Source organism: Eschscholzia californica, unplaced genomic scaffold (genome assembly GCF_041429995.1).
Source record: "Eschscholzia californica isolate CP2 unplaced genomic scaffold, dmEscCali1.0.p SCAF_2, whole genome shotgun sequence".
Lineage (NCBI taxonomy): Eukaryota > Viridiplantae > Streptophyta > Magnoliopsida > Ranunculales > Papaveraceae > Eschscholzia > Eschscholzia californica.
The window spans coordinates 9526282-9550920 of record NW_028238309.1 but is presented as its reverse complement, the minus strand read 5'-3'; the positions used below and the strand labels follow the sequence as shown (position 1 = coordinate 9550920).

General features: G+C 35.6%; 3 protein-coding genes, 1 non-coding gene and 2 pseudogenes across 9 annotated transcripts; 3 read left to right on the top strand and 3 right to left on the bottom strand.

Annotated features, from left to right (window-relative positions):
- The first annotated feature begins 199 nt into the window (after positions 1–199).
- TRNAY-GUA (transfer RNA tyrosine (anticodon GUA)) lies at positions 200–287 on the top strand. The gene is given in 2 exon segments: positions 200–236; positions 252–287. It is a non-coding gene; the product is annotated as a tRNA-Tyr (tRNA).
- Positions 288–5861: 5574 nt separating this feature from the next.
- LOC147556037 (uncharacterized) lies at positions 5862–7811 on the bottom strand (annotated as a pseudogene).
- A 1872-nt stretch (positions 7812–9683) lies between these two features.
- On the top strand, positions 9684–10496 carry LOC147556036 (uncharacterized). Its single transcript, XM_086663771.1, has one exon. It carries the CDS (start codon positions 9870–9872, stop codon positions 10272–10274), a length of 405 nt encoding a protein of 134 aa, XP_086519897.1. The 5' UTR covers positions 9684–9869; the 3' UTR covers positions 10275–10496.
- A 3818-nt stretch (positions 10497–14314) lies between these two features.
- On the bottom strand, positions 14315–16822 carry LOC147556035 (pentatricopeptide repeat-containing protein At4g16390, chloroplastic-like). Its single transcript, XM_086663770.1, has one exon. The coding sequence runs from the start codon at positions 16588–16590 to the stop codon at positions 14452–14454; it is 2139 nt and encodes a 712-aa protein (XP_086519896.1). The 5' UTR covers positions 16591–16822; the 3' UTR covers positions 14315–14451.
- Positions 16823–17475: 653 nt separating this feature from the next.
- LOC147556034 (uncharacterized) lies at positions 17476–18183 on the top strand. Its single transcript, XM_086663769.1, has 3 exons — positions 17476–17646; positions 17745–17817; positions 17952–18183. The coding sequence occupies exons 1-3, from the start codon at positions 17508–17510 to the stop codon at positions 18094–18096; spliced, it is 357 nt and encodes a 118-aa protein (XP_086519895.1). The 5' UTR covers positions 17476–17507; the 3' UTR covers positions 18097–18183.
- A 2673-nt stretch (positions 18184–20856) lies between these two features.
- On the bottom strand, positions 20857–24007 carry LOC147556033 (protein FAR1-RELATED SEQUENCE 5 pseudogene; annotated as a pseudogene). 5 transcript variants are annotated; one of them, XR_015235116.1, is made up of 4 exons: positions 23781–24007; positions 23613–23677; positions 23333–23440; positions 20857–23068 (listed from the first exon to the last, which is right to left on the bottom strand). The product of XR_015235116.1 is annotated as a protein FAR1-RELATED SEQUENCE 5 pseudogene, transcript variant X3 (transcript). The 5 variants fall into 5 exon arrangements; XR_015235117.1 differs by having other exon boundaries at positions 23765–23961; XR_015235114.1 differs by lacking the exon at positions 23333–23440 and having other exon boundaries at positions 23781–23976.
- Positions 24008–24639: the final 632 nt, after the last annotated feature.

The window sequence follows — 24639 nt, the reverse complement described above, 5'->3', positions numbered from 1 at the left end:
TTACTATAGCGACTCATAAGGCATAACTCGTCTAAAAGAGAGTCCAAACCTAATGGAAGTGTTAAATAGGTAAAATTGTCGATTGAGATACTAATGATTTTTGCACTTAGTGTGGGTCAATATGTGAAAATCACCTTCATGTGGTAACAACTTATGAATAGATCTTTATATAGTATGGTCCATGGCATATGACAACAATCCGACCTTAGCTCAGTTGGTAGAGCGGAGGACTGTAGTTGTTCAGCAGATAAATCCTTAGGTCACTGGTTCGAATCCGGTAGGTCGGAATTTTTGTTTTTTTTTTCAAATAATTTGTGTCAAACATTTTAATAAATTAAATTGAGATTTTGATATCTGATTATCGATTTTGAAGTGTTTATTCATAAACTAATTCTTCCAATTGGCTAATAGTGATAACTTAGTTTATGCATTATTCTTGTAAATTCATTTTCTTTTGTTCAATGTCAATTTTAAGCTTTTGGTGACTTTTTTCCCTTTGCCCAACTTGAATGGATGATATTCATAAACTAATATATAATATATATTTTTATAGGTTTTTCGATAAGAAAATACAAATTTATATAATATGAAAGCATAATATATGCATTTTATGGCATGCACGTTTACATGGGTATTTCATAATCGTGAGAACAACAAACTATATAATTCATATGTGTATCATCTAATAAAATTCTCTTATAAGGTTTCATATATTCATCACCATTGATTTATTTCATTTCGTATGTTCATATCGAAGTATGGGTAATTGCATTGATCATTTTCTATCCAACTCTGAAGAAGAGAAGATCAATGTTTCGATTTTCAATGGAGAAGAAGAAAAATTATTCTTACCTACAACATCAATTGAAGATATAACTTCGGGTCCTTATTTAGATAGTAATCTAGTACAAGGAGAAGTTTATTTGTTAAATCCGGGGCTAGAAACAATTTGTAATATACCACCATCTCTCCAAAAGATCGACGATAATGTTTGTGGTGGAAGAAGTATTAAGATTGTTTTAACAAAAAAACAGTTGAAGGAATTCTTGTCAAATAGCGGATTAATATCTAATGATAATGGTTTATTTATCGGAGAACCACCGGAAAATGATGCTCACTTTGGTGAGAAATGCCGGAAATGGAGACCCGCTTTGGCCAGTATACCGGAATCATCATGTTGTTAGAATTAAAGAAACTTATGGGTATTTTGTTCTACCCATTTTATCAAGAATATTATAAGTGTACAATTTTAGTAGCTTAAATAGATATTTTTTTATGATTTCCTTTTTCTTTCCTTTGTTGCCTATATAATTTTGAAAACATTTTTGTAGAATTTGTTCAATTATAAGGTATGATCATAGACTAGTTTTGTTTTCAAAATTTTCAATTAATCAAAAATATGTTTTTGAATCGCTACTTTTAAGCCAAGCTCGAGGAGAGTAATCTTTTTCTTTAAGACAATTTTGTCTCAACAATAATGTTGATGATTAAATGAACATTTTTTTCAAGGTACAACAATCACGTCTTACAGAAAAAAATTCTACAATTTTATATAACATAGTGAATTTCACAAATTACTGTACCCTCACGAAGCTCAGAAGAGAAATGATTATGGAATTAACCCCCTCGACTTACGTACAATAGTTATCTACTCTATTTCTTTATGCATTCTCTTTCAACTAAACTACCTCTACTTTACGAGAAATATCCATATGGCCCCCAACTTTGTGACCAGCTTCCCGCCTGGCCCCCCTACTTTACGAGAAATACCCATATGGCCTCCTTCTGTTATAACACCGTTACTCTCTCTCCTCCATCTCTTTTTCTCTCTCTGCCATGTCACGCCACATCATCTGTTAGCCACCTCATCACCTTCTCCGGCAGAGGTCGCCGGCCGGCCAAATTTCCGGCCGGCGACCTTCAAACTAAAAAACTTTAATAGTTAAAGTTGACTAATGAAAATTAACAAGTAGACTATTTTGAAGTATGATCATAGTTAGAATTAGAAAACTTATTTATTTTTATTTTTTTTGTTGAATGGAATTGGAAAACTTATTTGGTGAATTAATCGTCTTTGTCGGACCAAAATAGAATTAAACCTAATAATAATAGTAGTAATAATGTGGAGGGGTAGTACAATGGACTAGGGCATTAAACTTTAGCTTTCGGCATCCTCCGCTCATAGATTCACAAGTAAGGTCATTTCTATACGGGCCTTTAGCTAAATTTGTTTTTTTTTTTTTGTTGAACTAGCTAAATTTGTTATCTCATCAAATATCTAAACGACCTTTCAATTCTTGGGAGTTTGAGTTTCCCCTCATCTAGGAATCAAGGGTTCTACATCTGTATATTCACGAGTCATTACAAGACATTGATGCATTATCAAGATGTAATAAGTACGATAACCACTTAATTTAAATCATTAAAGGCCAACCTAAGAAGCCTAAAGTCCAACTAACTTACTTTATTTATAACTTTAATAATTCAAGTTAAATAACCATGAATTGTATTTCTGCTAGAAATTGAAAATTACACCTCAAGGAAGTTGAAGTATATCCATCCCCAAGTGAACTATCAACTGGTGGCTTTAATTATGCTCTTAGTACAATCTAAACATCAAAAGATAATCTTTTTTTGATGAGAGCATCAAAAGATAATCAAACACCTCTTTTTCTTTCCAAAGATGAGTGTTATTTTTATGCTTTTATTGTTTATCATGGGTTGTTTCGGTGTACTAATGGTTCTCCATTTCATTTTCGTCATGGTCTAATCATGTTTTTATGATATAACAGATTTATTCTTTTTTTTTAACAAGAAAAATAAAAGAAAAACCAGAAGAATATATCTTTCAACAAAAAAACAAAATTAGAAGAAACATGTAAAGGGTCATCTTGACTTTCTTTTTTTTTTGTTGAGGGTCATCTTTTTTTTTTGTTGAACTGTTGAGGCTTGAGGGTCATCTTGACTTAGGGTAAAGGGGGATTTAATTGCCCTTTTAGACCCTTTTAGACCCTTTTAAAATTCCCATCACCGAAAGGAACGTAGAAGACAAATCAGTCAGCCTAGCAGGGACAAAAATGGCATGAAGTGTCAAAAATGCCCATTCCCTACCTTTCTACAATGATATTTTGATATCGACTCCAAAGAGGCAACGACCTACACCCCAATATGAAGATCATACTGCTATTAATCCCATTTGCTTGTTTATAGTCAAATATTTGTTAAATGGTACACATGCGAAACACACGCGCAGACTGTAATAAAAGTACTCTTTCTCTAATTTTATGGTGAGAATATCATCTCCATCATCAACCGTGTCAAAAATACCCCATTTGCCTTATTGAGCTGTTTTCGGACACCTGAGTTTTGTCATGTAACATTTCAGATCTTTAAATGATGTGACATCATTTATTATAGAGATCTTCAAGATGACACTCTAAGAGCATCTCCGATGCAACACTCAATCTTAGAAACCCTGAGTGCCACATATGATTTTTAGAATTTTTTTCTTAAAAACTCTCTCCAATGCAACACTCTATTTGGATCTCTAAGATGACGTGTCAAGGGTGCAAGAGAGATATCTCTAATTGTCCAACTCATCAATATTTAATTTTCAACCAATAGAATCAAGTCTTTTATTCTAAACAACTAAATTATTTATTTACAAAAATAACTACGTCACATAAGTAAACAAGACAAGTTTAGAGTTTTGCACTGGAGACACACAAATATTAAAGATCTCTATATTCGCCAGCTATGAGTGAGAATCTCAATTAAAACTTGACACATAGGATGAATAGAGATTTTTTTGAGTTTTGCATTTGAGTTCTAGAATGTCACTTAAGAATTTAATTAATTTCATAATTAAAATATAAATTTTAGAGTTTTTCTCGAGCGTTACATTAGAAAAGTTTTTCTAATAAAGTGTATCTAAATATTCAAGTACGAAAGAGACAATTTTTTCACTTGACACCTATGAGATTTAAAATTTTTGTTGAGTGTTACCTTAGAGATGCTATTAGCTTACCTCATTTTACAAAACTATCGATCTTATAACACATATTCAATTAATTAAGTGGGAGGCTTCTCCTTATTGTGAAACAATCACGTGCTACACTCTGGTATGTATGTTAATCATAACATGATTCATGTTAGAGCATCTCCAATGCAAAACTCAAAAGAAACTCTAAAAAGTCTATGTGTCGAGATTCAAATGTCAATCTCTAAATTCTCTCTTTCCTATTTGTGAAGATTGAGATCCTCTATTCGAAGGACTTCCCCAATGCAACACTCTAAAACTCCTAAAATTGGTTATGTGACAAATTTTTTTTCACAAAAATATATAAAAAATATTGAGTTTGCACTTAGAGATAACTCAAGAGGACACTCTAGAAATGGAGTGCCCTCTTGAGATATCTCCATTCCACCCTCGACACGTCATCTTGGAGATTTGAATTGAGTTTTGCATTGGAGATGAATTTTAAGATAAAACCTCTAAAAGTCCTAAGTGGCACTCCGAGTTTCTAAGATTGAGATTTGCATTGGAGATGCTCTTATTTGTACTAACACTTAGGCCATGTTCGACGTGTGAGAATGACATAAGAATGGAATGTGATTCCGAGATCAAATTCTAGATCATTGTTTGGTTTGTGGGAATGGCGTGGATCCGAGAATGTGATTCCCTCAAAAAGGGGTAATAGCAAATCTAGGGGGAGGTAGGTTTGTGATTCCCATTCTCCCGGAATCACATATATTAATATTTATTGGCAAATATATCCTCAGGGCTGGCCCTTAGCCCAAAGCCACCAAAGCGGTGGCTTTAGGCCTCCAATCGTATAGGGCCTCCGGTTGAATTGTTTAAGGTTGTTTTATTACTTATGTTCAATGTGTATTTTATGTAGGTTAAGTAAGGGTAAAAGTGAACTTTTACAAATATTACATTCTCATTCCTATACGAACCAAACACCAAATTAGGAATGTGTCAGGAATCAAATTCTCATTCTTGGTAAAACCAAACATCAAACTACAGTAATGTGATTCACAGGAATCACATTCCATTCTGGGAGCCAAACATGGCCTCAGTAGTTACATTTGGGTGTGTCCGTAGGCGCCTCTTTTTTTTTGTTCTTAATCCTTCCTCGCTTTTAGCGTTCTCACAGATTGGGATAGTCCGAGCAAACTCATACCCAGACAAAATCTTGTAAAGCTTGAACAAAGATCAATCCAAATGTCTTCGGACAACTATACTCTGTAGACATTCAGACCAGGGGCGGAGCCAGGATTTCAACTTGGCCAGGGCTAAGCTTTAATTTTACGATAGCCAAATGTTTAACTAAAAGTCACTATAAGTAGGTTTATACCTAATATACATGTAAAGGTGTTATTTAAAGGCAATTTCTAGTGACAACAATAACGAGCATCTCATATTTATGTAAATATTTTGAAAAAGAAAATTAAATAGTTCATAATAGTTAAAATTTAGTCAAACCTGATCGCGAAAATGATTGTTTTTCCCTTCCCGTAGCTACGAAATGACTTGGCAATATTCCAATCTGGTACTTGACAAAATATAATATTTCATGAAAAAACTTGAGACTAGAAATGAATTGATTCATTAAAAGATTCATATACTAATATAAAACTTTAACATTTCATAAAAAAAAATATATATATATAAAACTTTAACATTTACATTGCAAAATGTGTACCCATTTAAAAGATTTGCTATATATCTCATGAAGTATGACAAAATACGTACAAAAGAAAGGTGGAAACATAAGACTACCAAAAGACACAAAAAACCACCAAGATGAAATATTATCCGACCATCAAAAGAACACCACTTGAGATATATAATCTTGTCACTCGAGTTGAGCCCTACGATCTTTCAAAGAATAGAATTCATCTATTATCGAATCATCATCAATTTCTTCAGCAAGTTCTCTCTCAATGTGTAACATCATACAATCTCTAAGAAAATCATCATCCATCTTGGAGCGAAGGTTAGTTTTGACAAGTTTCATTGCTGAAAGTTAGTACTAAACAGATCATTCTGTAAATTAAACTATAACACTCTGATTTTCTTGTTTCGACCAAACGTTTGCATAGCTCTGAAATAGTAGACAAATTCTTAAACTCCGGATGTTGAAGAACGTCAAGTTTATAATGTTGCAATTGACATCTCAAAACAATCATCTCTTGAGCACTGAAATCTAATGGATAGAACTTTTCTGCTAAAGTGCAAACATGGTCAATCTTAAATGCCTTATATTCATCTCTCGGATCCAAAGTTGAACTAAGAATAAGAAGCTCCATCGTACTCTCTGTGAACCTTCTACGCAACTCCGTTAACTGAAAATCTATTGCAGCGTTGAATAAATCCACATGATAATGATGTCCCATCGTAATAGTGTCACGTTGTTGACAAGAACGTGACGTGCCTATTAGATAACGAGCGTTCATATCAGGTACTGTAATGTAATGCTTCTTGCAAAATAATTCCACATTTTCGATGAAAGTATCCCATCCATCATCTCTCAAGTTTTGAAGAAGTGACTTTGTAGTTGTAACTAGATTCATAGCATTAACAATATCTTGAGATTTACATTGAAGGGCTTGACAAAGCATATCAGTGATTCCCATAATTCTAGTCATCAAGTGCAATATGAAAACAAATTCAAATGATGTCATTGATATGTAAAGACCCTTAGATTCTCCACGCAAAAGGATATTTGACGTGGTCTCCATGATTTCTTTTAAAACTGTGCACGTTGCACCAAACATTTTAATCAAGCTGTTAATTGAAGCTAAATGAGAACCCCACCGAGTAGTTGCTGGTCGTTGCAAGGTTCCAATTTGGTTGGCCCCTGTACTTGTATCAAGATCACCAGTATCTAACATTTTTGCAATCTCGTTTAGTTGAGAAGATCTTAATTCATCTTGTCGTAAGGGAGAAGCACAAAAAAAAATTAACAATTGCATTTAACATTGAAAAAAATTGGTAAATATCGCTTACTTCTTTAGATGCCACAACCAATGCTAATTGTAGTCTGTGGGCAAAGCAATGCACATAATATGCGTATGGACAATCTCTTAGGAATAAGGCTTGTAATCCGTTAAAAGCTCCTCGCATATTGCTTGCCCCGTCATACCCTTGACCTCGCATGTTTTCAGTTTGGACGTTATGACGAGAAAAGACATCTAATATCGTATGCTTCAGATTTAATGCGGTAGTGTTCTTCACATGTAAAACATCAAAAAAACGTTCTCTAACTAAACCATCATCACCAACGTATCGCAAAATAATAGCCATCTGCTCCTTGAAGGATTCATCTTGTGCTTCATCAACAAGAATACAAAATTTTGAATTCCCAACCTCTTCGCGAATCTTCTTCATCACTCTGTAGGCAAGAATAGATAATATCTCTTTTTGAATCATTGGAGATGTGTATTTTGCATTTCCAGGAGCATTTTCTAAAACAACTTCATCAATGTTAACGTTTAGAGAAGCTAAAAGTTGTATCAATTCAATGAAATTGCCACGATTAATGGAACTTGTAGATTCATCGTGACCTCTAAAGGCACATGCTTGATAAGCTAAATAACGTACACTATCAATTGTTATCTTGAGTCTCAATCGATTTTTCCTTACCATATCTGTAGTTTGCACATTAATCAACTTGTCGATGTGACGAGGTGTGTTCTCCAAATCTCTACAAGCTCTTATTGCCGACATATGTAAGGAATTATGGTCTCCCATATGTGTTAAGAATGCACACCTGCTCCCATCATTAACTCTTTTCCATGCTTTAAAACCCTAAACCGTGAATGACGTACGGTTTGGTGGATTTGTTTCAAAAATGAAACATGGAAGACAAAAGGCTGCGTCTTTCGCAGGGGAATACTCTAGCCAATTAAATAGAGTAAACCAAGAAGCCCGGAACCTACGAAATTGTTTTCCCCATTTAGTTTGTGGATATTCTTGAAGGATTGGTTGATAAGGCCCGGCATTGAGATATGCACGCCGAATCTCATCTTGTCTATTAATAGGATGTTGCCATATTTGCAGACGTAATCCCGTATCTCGTTCAAAAGAAGTCGAATCAAACTCTTGTGGAGGTTCAACTTGTCGCGTACACGCTCCTTCATCTTCAACTCTTTCTTCGTCGGTTCTTACAGAATTTGGAGGAGGTTGTTCACCAACATTAGATGCAGAAGGTACGTCAGTTTTTGTTTTCTTTCCCTCTTTTGGTTTAAAAAAAGAATCTATTGTATTTCTTCGCCTCGGCAATTTAGGAGCTTCTGACATTTTATCCTAAACATAAATCAATATCAGTCAAATTTCCACTAAACATGAATCATACATCAACTAATGTCAATCAAAAATCAAATAATCTAAATATGAATCAATTAATCAATGGAAAATGGACAATTAAATCTTAAACCCAAATAACTGAATAAGTCAAAGTTAAATCTATATCAAGACAATGGACAATTAAATCTAAAACCTATTTAAATCTTAGATAGGTTATTTAGTTCATTAGTTGTGAATCTGAGGTTTCTAAAATCTATTGAAATCTTAGATAGGTAATTCCAATTTTTCAATTCTAGCGTGAAATCTTAAATCCTATGATGAAATTGAAATCAATTTTAGATTTCACAATTAAAATTAAATCTTAAAACCCTAATAAGTTAAATCAATGGACTATGGATAATGATTTTCATCAATTTCACAACTAATGAACTAAATAGTAAATAACCTCCATGAGTAAGAACTAAGAACACAGAACATTCAGATTTTAGAAATATCAAAAATATGAACAAAATTGTAATAAGTTCAAGTTACTAACCTAATCCTTGAGAGATTAAGTTAAGATTCAAGATAAAATTATAAAACCCTAGTTGCTCAGAAAGTCAGAAGATCGGCTCCTTGCTGTCTTTGATTGAAGAAAAACCATCACCAGAAATTCTTGAGAGAGAAAGTGGAGATTAAAGAAGAACTCATGAACTCTAGAACTAGAACTCACTAGAAATCCTTGAGAGTTGAGAGAGAAAGTGTAGATTAAAGTTGAACTCGATCACTCGTAAGTCATAAACCCTAGAACTCTCGGCTCCTCCTTCCTGTCGATTTGGGGGAAGTTCCTTTCTCTTTCCCGTCAGAAACAAAAAAAAAAAAATTTACACCAGGCTAAATTCCTAAATTACCCCTACCCTCTTGAGAAATTTACGAAGACCGACCCAGGCTATAGCCTGGGTTGGTCTTCATGTACCTCCGCCCCTGATTCAGACTACTCCGTTCGAGACCAACTGGAAGTGACACTAAAGGAGTGCCCAACCCTAATAAAGTTTTTTTTTTTTTGGAAGACTGCCGAGTCAAACATTAACAACACCGAACCTGTAGCCCAACAAAGACAATGCCCTGAAGCCCAAAAACTTTATTAGTACCTACATAATCCCAATTCAAATAACCAAAGATTTCACCTTCTTTCGGATTCGAACCTGGGACCTCTAGGAATTTCTGAAGTTTATGTCAACACCTTAGAATCACTTGGACTACCTACCAACTGTTTGACAACCCTAATAAAAGTTGAAAAATACTATACTGAAAACAAAAATATGCGAAAGGGAAACCAAACGGTAAAGTCACTTGTGAAATCCGAAAAAGAGACAATTCTCTCAGAGAATCTTTCAGTGCGAGAAATAGAAAGATAATAACTTCCTACCCTCTTTCTCTCTCTCTCTATCTCTTTCATTTTCATTTTCTCTCTCTAGAAAAAAGGTACCTTTACTTAAAGAAGACCTAATGTCAAGTTCTTATTATTATTTCTAATCTCATCATATCAAAAGACTACTCCTTCATTCATTCATCCATGGAGATCCCCCAAAAATTACTCAAACTCAAGTTTCACTTAATCTCTGCTTCTTTTCTCTCTCTTCTTCTTCTCTCTGTACTCTTTCTCTCTCCTAGTTTTATCACACTCATCTCTTATTTCTGGCCTCTTTTCCTTTCTACTGCTCTCTCTTTAACCGCTATCGTCTTCTTCGCTAAACTATCTCCTCCGATTTCTGAAGATATTACTTCTTGTGAGAAAGCAGGTGAAGGTTTATTGGATTACGTTGCCGGACAACCTGAAAATCTCATCATACCTGAACTAATCTCCGATGATGATGAGGAAGATGATTATGAACCTCCTGTTAATGTTAAATTGAAATCTGAGATTAGATCTGAGGAAGTTATTGAAGTTCCAGTACTTAAAGAATCTCAAGATCGATGATGTATTTCAGTAGTTGGTATTTTTAACTTTCTCTCTCTAGATTTATCTTTGTAATTCATAATCTTTTGTAACCCTTTTTCTTTCCACTTTCTCTCTCTCTCTCTAGATCTTCTTTTCTTTCTTTTTGATCTGTTTAAAGTATGATTGATTTGGAAGATGAGGATTTAGAAGAGAGAGAGATGTAAATTTTTCAGAAGAATAATGTTAATTGTAGTTCAGTCCTCTTCATTTTTTTTATATCCTTTAATTACTAATACATCTCAAATTGATTAATTACAACACAATCCAACTAAAATGAGAATCATAATTTATAGTACTATAGTATACGTTTAATAGTGATTTATTGGAATATCATTATTATTGTACTGACTCGGAGGATAGGGTTCATATCACTATCCAAGTTCGTGGTATGTTTTAAAAAAAGAAAAAAAATTGTGGGGCGTACCCTAAATGTTACCGTTTGTTGGTCTCTTTCTTATAGGCATATTAGGACTGCATTCAACTCATAAAATGTAATATACATTACACCTAGTTATTTAGCGATATTAGGACCACACTCATAAAATGAAATATATATCGTTGACTCTATTCTGAAACTCCGAAATAAACCGGTGAAATTTGAGAGTGACAATACCAACAATATTACCACTATTGGGGATGCCCATGTGAAATGATATTCTGCAAGCACATCAAATTTTAAATTTCACAACAAAAAATTTAAATTTTAAATGAAATCTTAACATTCTTTGTTTTTATTATTAAGTGTTTAGAAATCCTTTAACAAAAAAAAAGTGTTTAGAAATCAGAACCACCGACTGAATTGAAAATAAAATAAAAGGGAAAGAAGTCAAGAAGATAATAGTTAAATAAGTACATTTGTAGGATCAGACCTTGTGCATACCAATCACCCCTTACAGTAATAGATAAAAAAATGTGGAATATGGTTAGGGATTGGCTAAAAGCATCCGTTAAAAATGTTGTTAGCCTCCGATGGTGGAGATCTCTTTTGAACACAAACATCTCTTAGCACCCGCTGAAAATGTTGTACACAGATCGATTCATTCAAAATTCTAAACAAAGATGCGGGCACGGACCAGTCAGACAAGTTTCAGACTGACTAGTTTGAGCCCTTAATTTTGGGGTTCAAACTGACCAGTCTGAAACTTGTCAGACTAGCCGAGACCAGTCTGTGAGTAGGGTTCTCAGGAGTATTTTTAATGGTGGGTTTGGATCAAGGTTCTTTCTCTCTCTAACACTTCATCATATATTAAAGTTTGTAGTAGTTTTACTCTCTTTCTCTCTCTAAAACAAGGTTCTTTGTCTCTCTAACTCTTCATTGTTGATTGATGATGATGGGTTTAGAAACAAAGTTTTTCCATGATAAAATGTTGATTATGATCTGAAGAAGGATAAGAGATAAAGAAGAAGAAAGATGAGAAAAGGAAGAGAAAAAAAAGTTGTGTGGGTGATTCCCTAGTAGGCACCCAATCTAGGAGTGGGAATAGAGCGGGTATGGGCGCCCATGGGACTTGAAGCATTGGGGTGGGCGGATCGGGCACCAAACTTCAATGGTTATTAGGGTAAGCGGGTTAATCGGACGGACAATTTTGAAATTCGCCTTGCCCATAACCCGTCCAAGCCCATTAAGAAGGTCGGGTAATTCGGCTATGGGCAAGCGGGTATACCTATTACTTGAAAAACTTATTTCTTCCTCTACATTTATAAAGTCTCCAAACACTTTTCCTAATACTAAAGATGCAATGTGAGACTAAAACTAGATTTTATTGTTCCTTTTAGGAATTTAATTTCACATTGAAAACTAATGAAGAACTCTCATGGACACCCCTCTTAAGCCCATGGGGTCGTGGGATCGAGTCTCGGTAGAAGCAATTGCCATCAAGATTTATCCTGTGTAATTTAGGCTATAAATAATGTAATAATTTGTTGGGCTTTAGGTCTCTTTGTTGTCGGGCTTTAGGCCTCTTTCATTCTCGGTTTAAATCAGGTGGTTATCGTGCTTATTACATCTCCATGATGCATCAATGTCTTGTAACGACTAACGTAGATCGTAGTCGAATTCTAAAAAAAAATGAAGAATTCTCATGAGATTGTGATAAAATAAACGTATCCCACTCCTTGTTCCCTCAAAACCAAACACTACTTCACTAATCCAGTAGGATTCTCTTTGGCCATTGTAAGGCAATGCATTGGGTTCGTGTAATTGCCCTTAAACATATTGTTTACCATCTCAACTAGACTTAGCAATATGTATTGTTGGACTTCATCAACCCAAAAAGTTGATGTAATTTGGCTGGTTATGTTAAGTGGGTGCGAGCAGAGGTTTTAACTCATGCCCCCCCACCAAAACTTAGCGTGTTAGGCGGGTTATGTCCGAGATGGGCGCAATGGTCCTCGTTGGGTTCAGGTGCCCGTGGACGGGTTCGGGCTTATGGGTATAATTCCCATCTCTAACTCAGTCCGTACCGGGGGCTAACAACACTTATACCGATGTTATTAGCCGCTGATGTAGATTTCGGCGGAAGCGTAAAACTATTAGAATCCATTAAATAAACTAACAAGAAAACGATAATCAAATAACGATAAACTGAAATAAATATAAAAGAAGTTGCAATCAAGGGTTTTTGTAATTCAATTCAATTCAATGATCAACAAGATAGACCGAACTTCTCTTATATAGAGACTAGACTTTCCTAGATAAACTCGAATACGGAAATAAGATAACTACTAAAGATTATGTCCTTGATTGCTAGGACTCTAAACATGGAAATCTAAATAATAAACAGGAAACTATTCTAATTCGGAAATCTGGCCGTTAGGCCCATTAGTTGACTTGCCGAGAGGGCCACTCGATGGATGGCCGCCATCAGCCGCTCTCATGTAATTATGAGAGCATCCCCAATGGCCCTCCATGACGCCATTATTTGGTGTTATGGAGGGAAGGGGGCACCCTACGACACTGGAGATCACCAAAGATTTCTGGTGCCGTGAATGGTGGGTCCCCCATTTTTGAATATATACTTCGTTCTTTTTCTAAGTTGTTTTTTCTTTTTTAGTCCCTTTATTCATTTTAATGTTTGTATTGGTCCTCATAAATATTTCTGCTTGGTCCTCATAAAACAATAAAATGTCGTTATGGTCTTAATTTGTAATTTAAGTTTTATAATTCTAATTATTATTTTAATAAATTAAATGTTATCTTGTTTTATTTAAAAAAACCGAGTAAAAAAATGAAATTTGGTGTGATGAACAAAAATTTGGTGGGACTTTTAGAGTTTTGTCTTTGAGATCAAAATTTTGAAAGCACCAAATAATTTGGTGAAGATTCCATTTTGGTGCCGACCATTGGGATGCTCTGAGGGTGTTAGATTTTCCGATATGTGTTACTTTAGTGACCTCTTTCTTGCTTCCCTTTTAGATATTTTTTTTGGGTGAAGTTCTTTTTTAGATACTTTTAGGTTATACTTTGAGGTATCCAAAGAATATTTTATCAGAAGTATAGTACTGTGATATATTTCTGGTATTTACCGTTTAGTTTAGTTGAAGAATCTTTGTTATTATCGTCTGAAGAATACATTAGAATCTCGATTCCTGATCTACTTGCGAAGGATGGAGGCAATATTGATTCAAGCGTTTCTGGGCAAGGATCCAACACGGTGAAGAATATTCAGAGTGGCCCATAACCTCTAAAACGGACGACGAAATGACCTCCAGAAAAGGAGATAACCACGCAAATATCCCATGACTACTTACTCATCTTTGATCTGTATGTTAGAAGGCACGGTTGGCATTACTCTAGGGTTTGGTGTGACTAAATCCTGCTATAACCTAGCAGTCTTCGTATTCTAATCCTTGTCTTTTTGACGTCTTCTAATTTACGATGGATCTCCTCTAGGAACTCTATAAGCTCTAGATACCAAATTCTATTCAACTATGCATAAGCTTATGCCGAGGGTTTAATGAAGATGAAATAAGTTGAGAAAGATTTTTCGACTTCAGCAGCTAACTAAAGAATCAGATCATAACAGTAATTCACGGAATACTCATTTAAAAGATGCAAAAACAAAAAACAAGTTATCCGCAAGAAATGAACGATAAACACAAAATTTCAGACAGTAGAGTGATAGTATGAGTTTCGAATTCTTAAACAAGAAAAGGATTAAGCTACAAGTTCAGGAGATTTACTTGATGCTAACCACGATTCAGCTGCAACTTTTGTTGTCAAAAACCATCCAACTTTTTCAGGAGCTTCATGAAATGGAGCTTTCAATTCTTTCAAATGTGATTCAAAAACTGTCGCTAACCCATTATCTGAGTACTTGTGCTTTCCATGGCCAGTGTTAATTCCAAGCGTTGCAGGTAGTTCTTCCCCGTTCTCCACCGCTTTCGACAGATCATTCATCCAAACATGTAATGCTGTAAGAGCAGCTCCAAGAGATAGACTTTTCAAATGCAAAGACCACTGTGTCGGTGATTTAGTCTGAATCGATGTGTAAATTTGAAGTGTTAATCCGATTTCTAGTAGCTCACAAGCTTTCTCTAGAAGATCGAGATTTACACTCAGATCGATCAAGCAATTGCAGTAAGCTTTCTTCACTTCTGAACCAATTGAACCAAAAAGTTCAGTAGCTTCTTGTTTGAATATTCCATCAACTGTTTCCCCTTCTATTAAAAGCTTCACCACAGTACCCAACTTGGGGTTAGCCTTGTCGATGCATTCAATAAGCTTCCCAAGTTCTGCCTTCGGAGTTTGAGTCATCACGTTAAGAAGACAACCACAGAATCTATCATCTGGTGATATACCCAAGTCTATGAGTCGATTAAACGTTTTGACAACATCATAAGTTCGATTTGCTTTCCCATAACACTGAATAAGAGATGTTAATATGTATATATTAGGCTCGAAACCCGCTTCCAGCATCTGATTCAACATCTCCTCTGCTTCTGAAACTTTTCCACTACATGAAAATATCGTTATCATGGAAGAAAATGTCCAACTATCCGGTTCACAAGTTCCAGACTTTTTCAAGTCTTCAAATATCTCTATAGCTTCATCAGTGAAACCAATATCGGCACACATAGCTAATACAGTATTGTACAAAACAACATTCAATTCTAACCCTTTCTTTTTCATCTCATTATATACACTTAATGCATCTTGACCATAACGAGCCCGACCATAAGCCCGTAAGAGAGAAGCATAAGTTGCCCTATTCGGCGAAAACCCATTGTTTATCATCTCTCTATAAACACTTTTAGCCTGCCATGGCCTCTTTGCTCTTCCCATTGCATCTAACAATGTGTTATAGATAACTAAGTTTGGTTTCACTCCTAAAGCTTTCATCTCTTCATATACATTCAAAGCTCCATCGAAGTTACCCGATACACCATAAATCTTAATTATCGTCGAAAATGTTACCAAATCAATCCGCCATTTCTCTGTTCTGGCTCGATCGTACAAGCTTAAAGCCATATCAACATTCCCCGCTCTTCCATAAGCATCAATCATGGCTGAATAAGTAACATCGTCAGGATTACACCCAAATTTCGGCATCTTTTCAAACCATTCAACTGCTTTATTTGGTAAATAACACATCCTAGCACAGCTAATTATAGTCGAAAATGTAATATTATCAGGTTGAACACCTCTCTTAAGCATTTCATCAAACAACATCTCTGCTTTACCAAAATTCTTACTTTTTCTAAAAACTTTAAAAGTTACATTATAGAGAATTACCTCTTTCTTTGGTTTCAAATTCTTTTGAAAGAATTGGAGAGCAAGAACAGCTGTTTCTGGGTTTTCCATATTATTCAAAACAATTACAGCATCTTGTTCTAATGGGTTATCACCTAAACCATTTAAAATATTGAAAACATCTTCCTCAGTTGGATTACAAGTATTCAAAGATACAGCAACTTTCATTAAAGAAGCATACCTAGAATCATAAGATAGTTGCCTAAGCTGTGAAGCTCTAGGACTTTTGGGATTAACCCAGATATGATTTTTGTTTTTTACATCTGGGTTTTGAGAATCTAAGGGTTTAGAAGGGTTTTTCTTGTATGGGTAGTATTCAGATTGTTGAGGAATTGGGTCTTGTAGTGAGACTTGAGAGGAAGAGATAGATTTTCTGGTTGGTTGATATTTCAGTGGAGAGGAGGTGAGTTTGGAAGGATGATTGAAGTTTGTTGGTCTCCATGAAGAGAGAGAAGGAGTAAATTGAAAGCTGTGAGAAGAAGAAAGAGATTGGTGGTCAGTACAGGGATGAGAAGGTGAAGAAGAAGAAAGAGTGAACGCCATTTTTGTTGAACTATGGACCTTATCACTTGAGTCCTTAGGAGGACATATAGGAAGGGCTAAGGATGGTATAATAACCAAAACTAGTACTCTTTAGGTTTTCTCACAACTCATGGCTCATAGTTTTTACAGTACAACTGTAAGTGGACAGTAAATTTTTCCAACAAATTGGTTGTCTTTGGCCTTCTTGCATGGAGGTAAGTTTGTGGTCATCTAATTCGAAATCAGGTACGCAGTGAATGGAGAAGAATCACACGTATGTTCACTCTTATCCTATGTGAGACTATCTTCAGAAAAACACTTGTGTGTGACTTTGTGTGACTTTCTTTATGCTTGACACATGTTTTTTCTTTTATTTTCAGGTGACGTGGAGCACGTAGTTCTTATTTTGGGACTAATTTTTTGAACTAACAATGTCTTTTTCCTTTTGGATCACGCAGAACATGTAAGGCTTTCAAATGTATCACGTGTGGACCTAGCTATGATATCATATTAAGTCTGTGGTCATCAAACGGAAAACCAATTTGCAATGAAGTGGAGATGACCTAGAAAGTAAATTTTTAGTTACTAGATCACCATTCTCTCGTGTAAGACTATTCTCACATTGTTCCTCCAACAAAATGTTCAAGTTAAAGCCAAACTAGGTCAATTTTTCTCAATTGGTTTTTCATTCTATCTGTCTTGATTTTGATGGTTGGATCTATTTTTGCTCACCAGTAATTTCATTATAGTCTTAGTAGAAAAACCAATCTGTCTGTAAACTTCAATGTCAAACTCATACACAGAGAGACATGGGTATGTTGGTCATTTCATGAATGGATAGGGTTAGATTTCAGGCAGAACTCATTCTCCACCCAATATCCAAATGGTATAAGATTTATAATTGAAACCAAATACAATTCTTCTTAAACAAAGAAAGAATGTCTAAGATGACTCTATCTTCTCCTACTAGTATCACTTCTCTTCTTCCAAAACAATTATTATCACCTCTTCTACATACTCAATTATGCTTACCCAAAAGAAAAACTCTGAAAAATTTCCAAGTTCATGCAAAACTAGGCAAGATTTTCATCATACTAGATTCATCTACTTTCTTTTCTTACAACTTTTGGCAATAACATAACATAAAACTTGAATATAAAAGTGGGTTTTTGTAGGTGGGGGAGAAGAAGATAACACTTCAAAACCAGGGAAGAAGAAATTCATCACTAGAGAACAAGAACCAGAACAGTAAGCATTCTTAGTTCTTCTTCTACTTCAATTCTAAATGTGGGTTTAGTCAATTATCTATGATCTATCAATATCGATATCTGGAGAAAGAGCTAAGTCAGAGTATGAATGTAACAAGAAATTTATGAATGTAGGTACTGGCAGTCAGCAGGAGAAAGAGAAGGAGAGAATCCCATGAAAACACCATTACCTTACATTATAATTTTCGGAATGTCGACTCCTTTTGTTATTTTAGCGATTGGATTTGCTAATGGTTGGATTAAAATTCCTGTCCGATAAGATATACCGATCGAACTAAAGAGAGCATTTGATTAACAACCAATGTACAACCATATTACGAACATAAGTATATTATTTTTTTTCCAAGTTATGAACTTGTTACTTCCCCTTCTTCTAGTTATCACAATTTTTATCATCTCCCTCTGCAACTACTTCAACTTTTCAGCTTCTAAACTAAAAAATTTATGTGTAAGTTTTATGTATTAAGAATCACTTTAAATTATCCTACTTGGATTGTTTTATTTGTTAGATGATTCATGTGGGTGCATATAAATGTATATTACTTCGATTCTTAAGTTTTCAGACCTCGGATCAAGTGTTTTATGTTTGCTAATTAAGGTCGATTGTTGTGTTGAACAGTTCTCTTTACATTCTATTACTACGAGTTCTAAAACGGAGATGCTTTATAGTTCACCATTTAACCATTACATCTAATTCTCGAGTTACTGTCAGTAATAACACCATTATATGCCTAATACACAGATTCTCGCAATTTAAAGCCAAAAATTCATAACACCTCTATACTTTTGTTCCTTGGTTTGTTTATCTCTTCAAAAATGAGTGAAAACCAGTTGGTGCATTTTTTAATACTCGAGATAATGAACAACAGACTCTGCAGATTATATCTTTTTGAGTTGCTTCTAATAAAATAAAAAAGTGGACTTACTGAGAATAAGACCTCTCGAACTCTGATTCATGGGCTCATGGCAATGCAGGTCAAGCCATTACCGACTCCCGAAGCAAACTCCTAAGCATCGAAACATTTCCTTTGCTGCTCCGAACAAGCTCCTGAAGATCCTCCTTAGTTTTATTCTTTCCGTTGCACCACAGATTTCCTGTCGATCTCCTTCAGCTTAAACCTCCGAACGTCCAGTTGCTTCACTTGTGAAGGAGGAGCATAGTCTGGCCCTAAGTAGATTTTATCGCCTTTATGTACCCTGTAAATAAATACCTAACATTAAAATTTATGTCTTTTCAAAGCAATTAAAAAGAAGTAGTTCGCCTGTGCTCTTGCTATCGGAATAAGATGACGTGCTTATACACAGAGACAAGACTCGAGAGTGAGATATTTATGTTGAGTTGATCGAGCTTTCCTAAACAAAAATGCACCCTAACGCCTTTTGTAGTTTTCTGTTGGAATACTAGACCCCTGCACATTCAACACATTCTAAAGTTTATACCACCTCAAGCTTATTGAAATGTAACCATTTTGAATTTGAAATGATTGATCATGTTGACAGTAACAAGTTCCCAACCTCAACTCTTACATAAGATACTTAACTTCGATGATCATCTTGACAGTTTAAATTTCTTTTACTGAATACCGAGTCAACTAGTCGAATTACGTGGAGAAATCTAAAATACCTCAGTGAACGTCGAATTCTAACAATTACATGCATTCAACAAATTGATAAAAAAACATTATAAAAAAAAAACAGATTTAATGATGTATTATAATCTTATTTGAAAAGGAGCTAAGAAGTCAATCTGGGGTTGAGCGATACTAACCTACAGATTTTTTTTCTTGATCAGTAAAAGCATCAAGAAACAATTAACAGTAGAGTGGAATCCGTTACTGCACGAAGAGAGAGTAGAACCTGCACAGAGACAGTTCAATCCAAACAAGCAGAAGTGCTGTATAACTATTCGATTCGTGTGACTTGGACATTTATCCACAGTAACATTAACGAGTTAGCCAATTTCAGATCCAACACAAAAAATGACTTATGTTAGCAGCTCTTTTTCCTGAAAGTTTTTTAACGAATATAGATATCCAACACAAGTTTCTGAGTATCTGAAACGACAAAATATACCAAAATCTAGGTGTTAGTAATAAGAGGATCGAAGGAGAAAAAAAAAACTCCACCAAATGGCACACCACCACAACCAATTTATTGCAAGAAGTCAAGAACCACATAACCAAACTAAAAGTTCTTCGATCAAGTGAAGGAAGATCCTGTAAAATACACTGAAACTCCATTACACATAATACTTCAAGGGATGCGGCTAGAAGACTTCATCTCACATTTCGATAGTTAACTCTTATGTAGCACGCATGTAATCAAATATGGAAAGATCAAAGTCAGTAAATGCAGTTGTTTTTAGGTAAATAACTAATTTCGACCCATTTCCAGTCCAAGATAAGAAATTTAATAATCAATTTTAGGCCAAAATCAAGTCATTCAAGTTTAATAAGCGACTTATCAGTCACGTCCATTGAGTAGTCAGATGCAGAGAATGCTTGCAGAATGCAGATATTCAAGCTTCGGATAGTTATAACACTCCACTCAAATGGATAAAAAGAGAGCTAATTCACAAGTAGAAGGAAAGATATTATGTAATATTTTACAACCTGTAATGTAGATATTCATTCATTTATTTGAGGACTACCTGTAACAGAAGGGTATGCAAATCACATTGACTTAACGTCTACTCAGACTACCGTAGAACAATAATACATCTATTAGTTACGCTTGTAGAATACAAAATGCGGCAATGTGTTAGAACTGTGATATAGAAGTAGTATTGTAGTAATCGATGAGTATTATTACCATCTCCAAATTCATTCTTGAAGTTAAATATAAAAGCAGACCTCTATAAGGGATTGGGATCATACCGGTGTATCTTAGCCTAGGTAACTTATATAGATGATTCTATTTATTCCAACTGAATTGAAATGATTTAGAAATTTCTTCTCTATAATATCCAATGAAGAAATTTTATATAATGCCAAAAACTCGAACATATAAGTTATTCATATGAAAAACAAACCGCGACATTCATATATTTCTTTTAACATCCTTGTACAATCAGGAAATTATAGGCATAACCAAAAACTAGATCCCTCAACCCTTTGTGGATTTTGTAAGGTAAGTTGATTTCCTGGGGATAATGTATTATTTTCTTCACCTATAAGGGGATTAGAGCTACCAATGTTGTTAACTACATCAACTGGGAAATGAAAATTTCTGATTTGATCCACGTCAGGCTGAGATATACTCACATCCTCTTCGGCTGCTTTATCCAACTCCCTTATAATCATTTCCATAGTAGACTTAGCAGTTCTGTATTCATCTATAGAAACTGCGGCCTTTGCACAAAGATTAAAAGTGAGATGGCAAAGATCATTGTAGCGCAGACTTTGTGATTTTTGGCAGTCTGCTTCGATTTCTCTACAGATATCACTTAAAAAGACCCCAACCTTCGCTTTTTTGGTCCACCTTTTTCTAATGTAGATCTCTGGAACTAACATAATATTTCGAACTGTAAAGACTTTAAATATATGCTTACATAGAATGCCTGTGAATTCATAATTTTGGCAGTCACAATTCACCTGAATATCATTGTTGCAGGAACTGATATTAACGAGGCAATTCCTATTCTGTCCCCACTTTGACACGGCATATGTCCAATTCGACCCCACCCTTGTTGTTTCTTCAGCAATATAGCTAAAACTCTCACAGAACTCCTTGTGGAATTCTTTGAATACTGACCTTGTGTACATGTCGGCCACTTGTTGCTCCATTGGGACGTCCAACTTCAAAACAGGCCTTGTTTCAAGAGATTGAAGGTCTTCGTAATTCTCCTCTTCACGTCTTTGGTCGAGTGCTTTTTTGAACTGTTTCAAAAACTCATTAAGAGGAAGTGGTCCATTCAAGAATCCACGGAAGTAGGAGTTTATACTCTCAGTGCGTCGAATAGTCATCATATCTCCGTGGAAAATGTGTCTCAGGTAGACTGGAACCCAACTCTGTCGCTTCTTGTACATGTTATCAAGCCACTCATTATCATGAAGTTCGTACTTTTCTTTCAGCAAAGCCCACCTTGACTCAAATTCATCGCACCACTGGGGCTCAATAATGCATTTCTTCAGATCCGACGTAAACCCATCATTCACATTGTTCAACTGATTAAAATGATTGGATGCATCCTGGAAAATGTTCCATAAACATAAACTATGATGGGTTCCTGGTAAAACACGTTCAACTGCTCTAGCCATCACTTCATCGTCATTTGTAACTATCGTAACTGGGTGTCGCCCAGACATAGCTTTCAAAAATGTATCCAGTAACCATGCTAAAGACTCCTCGGTTTCATTAAATAAGATTGCACAGCCAAACAGAACTGACTGCAGGTGATGATTTACACCGAAAATTGGAGCAAATGTCCATCCATACTTGTCAACCCCATAGGTAGTGCTAAAGTATATCACGTCCCCAAAATAAGAATAGTCCGTCCTTGATCTTGTGTCTGCCCAGAAAAAATTAACTAACTGGTCCTCTTTGCTCCCTTGTATTGCGTAAAAGAAGGTCGGATTCTCGGTTTGCATTTCCCTGAAGTAACTGAGGAGAACTTTCACATCTCCTTTCTCGGGCTTTTTCCTCTTTCCGTCACTCGTGCTCATATCTCCTTGAATAGATTGAATGCGTCTTTGAGATCTCAATAGATGTTTTTCCCCTGGATTAGCACATTCATGGTTATGTTCCTCGTCAAACTTACGGATAACCCACTTACCCTCAGTAGTTCTTTTGACATCTAATTTGGCACTGCAACCAACTCTTATAGACCTTACATTTCGTCTCCTCACCTTTACTAAGACACCATCTTTCATTCTCTTCGGTTCTTCATCATCATTATCACGCCTTTTTCGACGATGACCTTCCTTAGAACAACAGAATCGTTGAAAAAGAAGAGCTCCATCTATATTTGATCTACGATTTTTTGCCCTTCGAATACTGAAACCCACAGTCCTAGCGTATTCATTGTAGTAGAAATATGCCTTGTCGAGAGAATCAAATTCCATCCCAACAAATGGTTTACAAAATGTATCATCATTAGGTATGGACAATTCATTCGTTGAGGGAACAACGTCCACTCCACGATTATCTCCACATTCAGGTAAGTCTCCAAATGTGACTTCATTAACAGCTAGTGAACTATAGTGATCTGTACTTTCCATTACCACTCAAACCTACACATAAACACATAATCATCAAATCATATTCATATATCAAGAACCATAGTTGCTAACAATTACACGAAAAACTAATAGTCGTTTCCGCTTTGAGGGTTAAGATTTGAAAAATCTTTAAAAGATCGACCAACATTGTTGTTATCAAACCTCCAAAAAATTCAAAAGAACCTAGTATTTTACGACAAGTTAGAAATCCATATTATGGTTGAAGAAATCAAAAAATTATGAACATCCAATGGCTAAGTGAGGACAATATCATACATGTGGGTGTCCATGGTGTCGCGTCGTATAGGTAGGGTGAATCGTGTGTCTTCGCCAACACCGAGGCCTTTTGGGTGGCCTCGTGGAGCCTTCGCCCAGAACAAAACCCTGTACAAATGGGGATGGGTGTGAGGTGGCAAAAGCGAAGACAATATGGACAACTGCTAAGGTTTGGGGTGTCTCAAGTTTAGACTTGTATTAAGCTAATGGGTAAGTTACGGTATAAATATATAAGAAAAGGAGTAGATAAAATTAAATGGGTACCCATGAAAACTAATACCTTTCTTTCTTTTTCTCTGGAAATCCCAAATCTCACAAACAAACCCAACGATTCACCCTTCAACTCTGAAAACCCACAAAATGAAAATGAAAACAGAATAATAGTTATGGGTAAAGCCAAAATTAAAGCTATGAATCGGATCTGAAACTAACCCAGATGAAATCATACCAATTTCTCTTCTTCCTCTGGCTAATAAAATTGTCAAATTTGTATAACCCTTTTACAGAGAGATCTGATTACAGACACATAGAAGTTGCAAAGAAGAAGAAGAAGAAGCGCGGGAAGAATCGAAATCTATTTGTGATGATGGGTAGGAGTGCTCCTGAGGAACAAAGAAGTATGGTCGTCTGGTTTTTTTTAGATTAGGGTTATTTCCCGAAAAACCCCTACTTTATGACCAGATTCCCGCATAGCCCCCTACTTTATCGAAAATACCCAGAAGGCCCCCTTTTTCAGTTACCGTTAAATGTCTGTTAACTAGTCATCACCATCTCTCCTCCATCTCATCACCTCTCTCTGCCACCTCATCGTCTTCACCGCGAAGGTCGCCGACCGGCCAATTTTTCGACCGGCGACCTTCAAACATTAAAAAAAATAAAAAATTATATCTTCTTCTTCCCTCTTCTCTCTCTCTCTTGTTCTCTCTCTTCCTCTCCTTTTTTCTCTCTTCTCACTCTCTCTCTATACTGGTCGCTGAAGGGTTCCCCCCTTCGCCAACCAGTATAGAGAGAGTGAGTAGAGAGAAGAAGAGAGAGATCTTTTTTTTCGTTTGAAGGTCGTCGGTCGAAAAATTAGTCGGTCGGCGACCTTCGCCGGTGAAAACGATGAGGTGATAGAGAGAGATGATGAGATGGAGGAGAGAGAGGTGATGATTAGTTAACGAACATTTAATTGTAACTGAAAAAGGGGGTCTTCTAAGTATTTTTGATCAAATAGGAAGCTATGCGGGAAGCTGGTCATAAAGTAGGGGGGTCTTTCGGGAAATAACCCTTTAGAGTACTACTTTACCATTTCATTAACCTTCTTG